This window comes from Pristis pectinata, chromosome 1 (genome assembly GCF_009764475.1).
Source record: "Pristis pectinata isolate sPriPec2 chromosome 1, sPriPec2.1.pri, whole genome shotgun sequence".
In the NCBI taxonomy this organism is placed as follows: Eukaryota; Metazoa; Chordata; class Chondrichthyes; order Rhinopristiformes; family Pristidae; genus Pristis; species Pristis pectinata.
Window position 1 is genome coordinate 2080053 of NC_067405.1, and position 10619 is coordinate 2090671.

Sequence of the window (10619 nt, forward strand, 5' to 3'; positions counted from 1 at the left end):
TGTTTCTCAGACCGGAGGCCTGCGACCAGCGGTGTGCCGCAGGGGTCGGTGCTGGGTCCCGTGCTGTTTGTCATCTATATGAATGATTTGGATGCCAATGTGGTTAGTCAGTTTGAAGTTGACACCAGACTTGGTGGTGCAGTGCACTGTGAAGAAGGTTGTCTTCGAATACAACAGGATCTGGACAAAGTGGGGAAGTGGGATAAGTAATGTAACTTGGAGAAGTGCGGAGGTTTGGAGACACAAAAAGCTGAGGGAACTCATCAGGTCAGGCAGCATCTGTGGAGGGAAATGGACGGTCGAGAACCTTCACCTGGGTTCAGTTAAACCATGGCAGGACCTACACAGTAGTAGTAGGGCCCTGGAGAGTGTTGTAGAACAGGGAGCCCTACATTGTCCATGAAAGTGCACAGGGTATTGAAGAGGGCGTTTGCGTCACTGGCCTTTGTCAGTCAGGGTGTTGTCAGCAGTTGGGACATTATGTTACAAGTGTACAAGTCATTGGTGAGACCACACTGGGAGTATTGTGAGTTATAAGGAGAGACTGGACTGGCTGGGACTGTTTCCCTGGAGCGAAGGAGGCTGAAGGGTGACCTTATAGATGTTTATAAAATCATGAGGGGCAGAGATAAGGTGGACGGTCACTGTCTTTTCCCCAGGGTAGGGGAGTCTAAAACTAGACGACGAAGACTTAAAGCGAGAGGGGAAAGATTTAAAGGGGACCTGAGGGGCAACTTTTTCACACAGAGGGTGGTCAGTATATGGAACGAGCTGCCAGAGGAAGTGGGTGAGGCAGGTACAGTAACAACATTTAAAAAGCATTTGGACAGGTCCATGGATAGGAAAAGTTTAGAGGGATACGGGACAATTGCAAGCAAATGGGACTAGATAAGATAGACATCGTGGTTGGCATGGACCAGTTGGGCCGAAGGGCCTGTTTCCGTGCTGTGTGACTTTTATGACTCTATCTATGACTCAATCTGGGTGTGAGCAGTGAGTGTGCTCGGTGTGAGCAGTGGGTGTGCTCGGGTGTGAGCGGTGAGGGTGTTCGGGTGTGAGTGGTGAGGGTGTTTGGGTGTGAGTGGTGAGTGTGCTCGGTGTGAGCGGTGAGTGTGTTCGGTGTGAGCGGTGAGTGTGAGCAGTGAGTGTGCTCAGTTGTGAGCGGTGAGTGTGCTCGGGTGTGAGCGGTGAGTGTGCTCGGGTGTGACAGTGAGGGTGTGTGTCAGGGTCACTCTGCTCCCACTGAATCTGCCTGTTGTGTTGAGCAGGGAGAAGGACCTCCTGTGGCAGAAGGCGGAGAGGTTGGAGAGTCCACAACTGGCTGGGCCAAAGGCATCCCTGAGGAGGAATCAGCTCGGGAGCAAGAAAGGGATTTGAGTGCCGAGATGTCGCTGAGGGGAGCCTCTCCCAGGATCCCTGCTTTGGTGGAATTCTGCTGCCTTCCGACAGAATTCCTGTACCGGTGCAGATACATTCCCATTCCGGCTGTTCCCGAGTCCAATGGCAGACAATCCGATGGGGTTCAAGGGCAGTGACTGCTCCTGAGTTCACATCAAGCAGCGATGGATTCCCCTGGAATTTGGGAGGCCATGGGCTGACGTTTACTGCTGTCCAGCTGTTCACGGGGTCTCAGAGCCGATGGAGGGGAAACATTCCCGCTGATCCAAGAGTCTGGGAGTGGGGACAGTCTGGGAAGTGGAGTCAGGCTTGGCGAATGAGGTTTGGAGACACATCTGCACCCTGAGTGCCAGGGAGGCTGGGACACTTTCCCATAAACAGCGACTGGGGAGTTTTAAACCTCAGACTGGAGACCTAGGGGTGTTGGGAGAAGGAGCGTGGGTCCAGATTATTGCATGTTGGACCAGACGTGTCGGAATGTCCTCTTCCTTGCCCACTCCAGCTGCCTCTGAGAGTGTACAAGGTCCTGACCCAGGGCTGGTCACACAGCCAGTGGGTGACCACCTCCAGCCACACCAGGTTCCTCCAGCAGAGTGTGTCTTGCTCTAGGTTCCAGCACGTGCAGTCTCCTGTGTCTCCAGTTCCTCTTCCCCCATGGATGCTGCTCGGCCCACTGAGCTCCTCCAGTGGATTGCTTGTTGGTCCAACCACGTTCTGGAGGTTTCACCCTTCGCCTCCCACAGCTCAGGTCTGCACCCCCTCCAGCTGCCCCAGTGAGATGTCTCCTGTCCCACTCTGTATCTCCATCCTTCTACCCCTCTCTTGACTGAGACTGAAGACTGTGGATGCACTCACTCTAGGAGTGCCTGTCTGGAGAACACACTCTGCCCAACATCAGCTTCCCTCAACTCGAGCAGGGAAGGTCAGAGATACTCAACAGGTCAGGCAGCATCTGTGGGGAGAGGAACATGTTGATGGCCCTTTCACCAGGTCCCCTTCCCCTCTCGGTCTTTCCAGACCAAAAACAGAATCATCACCTGACCTCTGGAATCGAGCAGACAAGGTCGGAGATACTCAACAGGTCAGGCAGCATCTGTGGGGAGAGAATGGGAACTAGTGTTTCGAGTTGGAGACCCTAGGTCAGGACCTGACCTGCTGAGTGATTGTCCCTCTTGCCAGACTCCTGGCTGATGTCCATCCAGAAAGTTCATCGGGCGGGAAGTTTATACTTGTTCAGAGATACAGCAGGGAAACAGGCCCTTCGGCCCATTGAGTCCATGCCCACCATCACCCACCCATTTACACCAATCCTACCCTGATCCATTTCATTTCCCCCACATTTCCACCAACTCCCCCCAGATTCTACCCCTCACCCATACACAAGGGGCAATTTACAGCAGCCAATTATCCCGCCAACCCCGCACATCGTTGGGATGTGGGAGGAAACCGGAGCACCCGGGGGAAACCCACACAGTCACAGGTAGAGCGTGCAAACTCCACACAGACAGCGCCGGAGGTGGGGATCGAACCTGGGTCTCTGGAGCTGTGAAGCAGCAGCTGTACCAGCTGTGCCACTCTGCCACTTCTGGTCAACAGGAACTGCAACAGATGATGTGGTTTTTGGGACACAGAAACGAGCTGCCTCAGGAGTTCAGGGCATAAAGCAGCTGTGAAAGGTGCAAGCGAGAATCCAGATGTTAGAGATGTACAAGATGATAAGAGGCATAGATCGAGTGGACAGTCAGAGACTTTTTCCCAGGGCGACAATGGCTAACACGAGGGGCATAATTTTAAGGTGATTCGAGGAAGGTATAAGGGGGGTGTCAGGGGTAAGTTTTTTACACAGAGAATGGTGGGTGCATGGAATGCACTGCCGGCAGAGGTTGTGGGGGCAGATAAGAGCTCTTAGATAGGCACATGAATGATAGAGAAATGGGGGGCTATGTGGGAGGGAAGGGTTAGATAGATCTTAGAGCAGGATAAAATGTCGGCACAACATTGTGGGCCGAAGGGCCTGTACTGTGCTGTAGTGTTCGATGTTCTGTGTCTGGAGCTGGTGATGACCACGTGCAGTAGATTTCTGCCCCATTTTCCTGCCGCCTCCCCATGACTGTGCCCAGCCCATGTCCATCCATACCACCCTTCCCAGACTGCCAGAGACCTAGCTCCACTCTCAGGTTCTTGGTCCTGGAAATAACTCCACATTCCCAGGCCCCACCACTGCCCCAGGATCATCCAGGGACCTGCTCCCATGTCCCTCAATCTCCGGGGTACCTGGGAATCAGCCCCTAAAACCAGACGGCACAGGTTTAAGGTGAGAGGGGAAAGATCCAAAGGGGACCTGAGGGGCAACTTTTAGAGGACACTTGGACAAGTCCATGGATAGGAAAGATTTAGAGGGATATGGGCCAAATGCAGGCAAGTGGGACTAGGTTAGGAAGGCAACTTGATTCAGGGCCTGTAGTGTAAAACTCTCCGACTCTAGACAAAGTGTACTGCATAATACACAGGACTATCTTTATGTCTGGTGTGGACAAGCCATAAGTTTCTTTGATTCTATAAAAGGCACAGTCTACATTTGTAGAACGCAGAAAAATGGGACTAGCTCAGGTCAGCAACTTGGTCGGCATGGACGAGTTGGGCCGAAGGGCCTGTTTCCATGCTGTACAACTCCATGAATCTAGTCTCTCTCCCTCTGCCTTAAAAATGTTCAGACTCTGCCCCCACTGCCCTTGGAGGAAGAGAGTTCCAAATGCTCACAAACCCCTTGTATTTGAACACTGACTCATTTGCCGAGTTCTAGATTCTCCCACAAGAGGAAATGTTGTCTGCACGTCCAACCTTAAGGTTGTCAAAACAAAACGAAAGAGGAATAACTGGGTTAAAGTCAGCACAAAATCAGCTGTCTGGGTCTCCACAGACTCAGTCACCCAGCCCACAGGAACTGGCCATTTCCTGTGATTAAACCCACCCCATGTGCTAGGGCAGGACTCGTCCAGCTGGTGAATTGTAATAAAATGTACTTACACTGGGTGGCAGTGTGGAGCCAGGAATGAGGAGCCTGGGTCTGGCTCGCAGGGTAGTGTGTTGGGATCTACCTATTGTCAAGTCGTCGAGTTTATTGTCACAAGTACGTTGGGGTACAAGTACAATGAAACATTTGCTTGCAGCAGCATCACGGGCATGTAGGTACAGGCAACACACGGAACAAAAATTATACATAAAATGCTGCTTATAAGATGCTGTGTGCCTGTGATGCCTGCTGCAAGATTTTCATTGCGCCTGTGCACACATTGGTGTTGGTTTATTATTGTCACTTGTATCGAGGTACAGTGAAAAACTTGTCTTGCAAACTGATCGTACAGGTCAATTCATTACACAGTGCAGTTACATTGGGTTAGTACAGAGTGCATTGATGTAGTACAGGTAAAAACAATAACAGTACAGAGTAAAGTGTCACAGCTACAGAGAAAGTGCAGCGCAATAAGGTGCAAGGTCACAACAAGGTAGATCGTGAGGTCATCGTCCATCTCATTGTATAAGGGAACCGTTCAATAGTCTTATCACAGTGGGGTAGAAGCTGTCCTTGAGTCTGGCGGTACATGACCTCAGGCTCCTGTATCTTCTACCCGATGGAAGAGGAGAGGAGAGAGAATGTCCCGGGTGGGTGGGGTCTTTGATTATGCTGGCTGCTTCACCAAGACAACGAGAGGTAAAGACAGTCCAAGGAGGGGAGGCTGGTGTCCGTGATGCACTGGGCACATGGACTTGTGTGTATGACAATAAACTCAGCTTTGACTTTGAAATTATACCATACATTTATAAAAAAAAGATTTAGCAAAAACAGGACAGTGCAAAAAAAACCCCAGACACAACTGAAGGTATGTCTGTGGCAGCGCAAGACGTGGTTCGTAGTGTTCTGTTTGTGAAGCAGTGATCAGGGTTGTGCCGGTTGGTTCAAGAACCAAATGGTTGACGGAAAGTCGCTGTTCCTGAACCTGGTGGTGTGGGACTTCAGGCTTCTGTACCTCCTGCCTGATGGGAACAGCAAAAAGATGTTTCTCCTTTTCTAGTAAAATCCCACTGGAGTTGTTTATAGATGTATCTAAAACATGCTGCAATATCTTCCACTGGCATTAAAAGAAACTAAAGCAATGATAAAATGCAGTAGTTCTGTAACCCAACTGCTGGGTGGTCTTAGACTTGCTATCACCTTGTTGAGTGCCCTTTGGGGGTGGTGGGTGATGCAGCCACGCAGGGAACGCACAGTTGCTGGGCTGCTGTTGCATCTCCAGAGGCAGTGGAGATGTGAGGCTGGAAGACCATTCCCCGGGGAGCCTGAGGCCAGGTCTCTGGTGAGGCATACTCACTCTGATTTTACTGTGTGCGTTTGGTAAAGCACGTTCCACATCAGTGCGGGAGAACGACAGAGACCGCAGTCACTGATGGAGTCAATGCTTATAGAAAGTGAGGCCGTTCATCCCTTCGAGCCTGCTTCCTGACGAGAAATTGACCAAGCTTCCATGATCCTGAATTCCCCCCGAGGAACTACAAGGCTTTTAAACAAACTTCCAAAACAGGTTGTCAGCTGAAGGAATGGAAATGTCTCTTTCCTTCTCTGGTTCCCTGGTGTGGCTGTCACAAGGGAAACAGTAACCAGGATCTATCCTGGGCCCAACACATTGATGCAGTCACAAAGAAGGCACATCAGCAGCTCTACTTCATTAGGAGTTTGAGGAGATTTGGCACGTCACCAAAGGATCTTGCAAATTTCTACAGATGTGCGGTGGAGAGCATTCTGACTGGTTGCATCACAGCCTGGTATGGAGGCTCCAATGCACAGGATTGCAAGAGGCTGCAGAGGGTTGTAGACTCAGCCAGCTCCATCACGGGCACAACCCTCCCCACCATTGAGGACATCTTCGAGAGGTGGCATCCATCACTAAGGACCCTCACCACACATGACATCTAAGTCAGTGATAATGATTCTGATTCTGGATCCACTGAGACAGGATCATCCCCGAAACCTTCTGCATTGGTTTCAACTCAAAACATCGACAATTCCTTTCCCTCCCACAGACTCGCTGAGTTCCTCCAGCAGATGGTCGGCTGTCTAGTAACCATACCCTCTTATCAATCACGATTCAAACAACTCAAAAGATTCACTCTGTAGTTCCAACAAGACTCAGTAAACTCTTCAGTTACTTAACTCTTTGTTGCACAGCTCTTTAGTTTATTTTCATAACTTACAAAACCTATGACTAGATATTACCCACTCACATGAAGCTGGCTGGGGTTCAATCCAACGAGTTCGAGTCCTGTATTCAGGGTTCTCTCCTGCAGTGGTTGTCTCCGGAGTCATTACTGTTGTGAGGGACATTCTTGAAGGTATTTAGACAAACCTTCTAGACATTGCTCCAACTCTTAAGCTTCTGTTGACATTGTTCCAGTGTCATTTTAGACACTTGGTCCACAGTTATCAAGGTGTCTGTTTTTACACTTTACCAGACTCTCCCTGGTACATGGTCCCCAAGATGTCTGCTCGTTTTTCTGCTTTCTCCATGCCCAATGGTTGAGAAACGTTCGCAGGGCCGTTAAGCTGTCTGAGTTACAGTTCTGTCCCAACACTGACCAGGTGACCTCATGTCAGTGTGACCCACTTCACACCGTCTCACTTCATGTTGACCTGCCACAAACAAGATGTTGGAGGAACCTGGTGGGTCAGGCAGCATCTGGGGAGGGAAGTCTTGTGTCTCTTGTGTCTTCATGTTAACAAGACCTCTTTTATTTCCAATTCTTCCCTTAGTTTTTCTCTCTCTCTGACTGTCAACACTTCTGCTGTGGGCGAAAAGTTTTCTAACCTCAAAATTTTGTATTGTGTACCTCAGCCTCCTCTGCTCTGAGGAAAACAAGCCCAGACTATCCAATCTTTTCCCAAAACTAAGGTCCTCTGATCCAGGTAACATCCTGGTGAATCTCCAGTCTAATCACCTCCTTCCTACAGCGTGGCAACCAAAACTGTGCACAGTAGTCCAGGTGTGGCCTTACCAATGCTTCACAATGTTGTACCGAGACCTTCTTAATCTCATATCTCTGCCCTGGGTAATGAAGGCGAGGATCACACTTCCTTCTTCACCACCTTATCTATCCGTGTGGTCACCTTCAAGGAACGTTGGATGTTCACCTGGGTCCCTCTGTTCCTCAATACTGCCTGCTGTCCTGTGCTTCCACTCATGGTGTAGGTCCCACCCTGCAGGCTGGTGAACTTCATGTGTGTGCTGGGGAAATTTCTGAGGGACAGGATTCATGTACTTTTGGAAAAATGGGGGCTGATCAGAGAGAGCACGGTTTTATGCGGGGGAAGTCCTGACTCACTAACTCGATGGAGTTTTTTGAGGAGGTAACAAAGGAGATCGAGGAGTAGGCAAGACATAGACCGTCCTACTGTGGGCAAATGGGATAAGTCTGGATGGGCAACAAAGACAGCCAGCGTCTCCTTCCCAGGGCACCAATGCTCAAGACGAGAGGACATGGCTTTAAGGTTATGGGTGGGAGGTTCAGGGCAGATGTCAGGGGGAGGTTTTTCACCCAGAGAGTGGTTGGTGCATGGAATGCACTGCCTGGGGTGGTGGTGGAGGCAGATACATTGGACAGGTTCAAGAGTTTGTTGGATAGGCATATGGAGGAATGTGAGATAAAGGGATATGCAGGAGGAAAGGTTTAGATAGTGTGAGGGTGGTTTGATGGACGGCACAACATGGTGGGCCGAAGGGCCTGTTTTGTGCTGTATGGTTCTATGGTTCTATGGTTCTAAAGGTCAGCCCGGATGTGGTGGGCTGAAGGGCCTGTTCCTGTGCTGAACTACTCTATCACTGCATGACATTCATTTTCAGAATGTGGGTGTCACCAGCAAGGCCAGCAGTTATTACTCATCCCTAATTGCCCCCTTGAGAAGGTGGGGGTGAGCTGCCCCCTTGAACCACAGCAACCCTTCTGGTGAAGGATCTCCCACGGAGCTGTAGGGACAGAGTTCCAGGGTTTGGACCCAGTGACGGTGAAGGAACAGTGATGTATTTCTACATTTATGCAGCTCAAGCGAAGGTTATGATGTTCCCATTACTTGCTGCTCCAGTCCAAAGTGTTGTCCACATCAGCCGATGATCTGATTGTCCAGAGCAGGGTCTGAGCCCCACGAGCCAATATCCTGCTTCCATGTCTCCCCATCTCACCGTCCCCAGGTTCCTGCTGTAACAGGGCTAGAGGTGCCCAACCCATCGTTCCAAACAGGAACCTGAGGAGCGGGGTAGGGAGAAGGGAGGAAGGGGGAGGGAGAGAGGAGGGGGGGAAGTGCTGAGGGGGAGGGAGAGACTGGGAATGAAGAGGGGAGGGAGAGACAAGGGGGGGTGAATGAAGAACTCCCCACCCAGATAAAGGACAACTAGAGTTAGTTTGGCTGTGATATCTCCAAGGATCTATTCACCCTGCCCCACCTAACCCATTTCAAAACATCCTCTGTTCTCCTGATTTCCTCCTTTGCTCAACACCAGACCTCAGTCTGACAAACCAACAATGGTGCTGCAAACCTTGCCCAAGCGGGTGAATCATCTGACTGGTGGCTTGACACTGTGGTAAGCTGTACCGTTACACAAGGTTCAGTGTGAGCTTTCCATTGACTCATTGAACAATGATCACTGCACTGTCTCTCCCTGAGTGTCTCCCTGACCAGCGTCACCGGCCTCAGAGAACATCCTGAATACAGAGGACAACTTCTTATCCCAACAGTGCTGTGGTGATGTTTTAGAACATAAAACATAGAACATTGATCATAGAACATAGAGCATGGAACATGGAACAGTGCAGCCCAGGAACAGTTTATAAGATTATGAGAGGCACAGATAGAGTAGACAGCAGGTATCTTTCTCCCAGGGTCGAAATGTCTAATGCATGCCCTCTGGTATTAGACATTTCGACCCTGGGAAAGTGGGGGGGATTTCAAAGGAGATGTGTGGGGCATGTTTTTTACACAGAGTAGTGGGTGCCTGGAATGTGTTGCCAGGGATGAGAGTGGAGGCAAATACAATGGAGGGGTTTAAGAGGCTCATAGACAGGCACATGACTGTGCAGAGAATGGAGGGATGTGGACACTGTGCAGGCAGAAGGGACTAGTTTAGTTAGGCATTTAGTTACCAGTTTAATTAGTGGCACCCGCCACTCTCTGTGCAAAAGAACTTGCCTCATAAATCTCCTTGAAGCTTTTCACCTCCCACCTTAACCCTCTGCCCTCTGGTATTTGACATTCCCACCCTGGGAAACAGACTCTGTCCACCCTACCTGTGCCTCACAGTTTTATGCACCTCAGTCAGGTCTCCCTCAGCCTCCAACACTCCTCGGCTTAATAAAGTTAGGTTGAAAAAAAACACAACACAAAATACTAACTGGTTGAATAAAAATCAAAATATAATAAAAGTGGTTTAAATGGAGACACAAGAGACTGCTTTAAATATGAAGTAATGTTCCAAATACAAAAGCCTGAAAGCACATACCACAGGCTCAAGGACAGCTTCTATCCCACTGTTATAAGACTATTGAATGGTCCCCTAGTGCGATAAGATGGACCCTTGACCTCACAATCTACCTTGTTATGACCTTGCACCTTATAACAGCGGGATAGAAGCTGTCCTTGAGCCAGGGGGTACGTGCTTTCAGACTTTTGTATCTTCTGTCCGATGGGAGGGGGGAGAAGAGAGAATGTCCGGGGTGGGTAGGGTCTTTGATTATGTTGGCTGCCTTACCGAGCTTTTGCAGACCTGAAGGAGACACAAGGGCCACTTCTGTGGATGCTGAGAGATTGGTGCCTGACTGCAGAAGACCCTCAGACGAGGAAGGAGAGTTCCTAACATCCTGGGGTGGGGCCACCTAACCATACACAGGGGGTCAGTACTTCCACCCTCCAGCCAGCTCAATTCCTTCTCCGTCCCAGCCCTGCAAGCCTACACCAGTAACGCTCCCCAACTCTTTCTCCACTACACTGATGACTGCCCTCACCCGTGTCTCCTCCACTTCCTGCACGTCTGCCCTCATCCCTCCCTCCCCTTGTCCTCACCTACCACCCCACCAGCCCCCGCATCCAACACATCATCCTCTTCAAGTTCCGCCACCTCCGATGGGATCCCACCACCAGGCACATCTTCCCCTCCCCCCTTCCCTCCACTTTCCCCAGG

The 10619-nt window shown here is 50.3% G+C and overlaps 1 protein-coding gene across 3 annotated transcripts in view; it reads left to right on the forward strand.

The window, feature by feature from the left end:
* LOC127569499 (FYVE and coiled-coil domain-containing protein 1-like) overlaps positions 1-5539 on the forward strand; it is a 40984-nt gene extending 35445 nt beyond the window's left edge. For 2 of the 3 annotated variants that reach the window (XM_052014212.1, XM_052014221.1), the window contains exon 12: positions 1269-5539. In XM_052014212.1, coding sequence (XP_051870172.1) covers positions 1269-1377 — 109 coding nt within the window. In that variant the 3' untranslated portion in view covers positions 1378-5539. The remainder of the gene's footprint in view (positions 1-1268) is intronic. The other variant, XR_007956204.1, reaches the window with a different exon arrangement.
* Positions 5540-10619: the final 5080 nt, after the last annotated feature.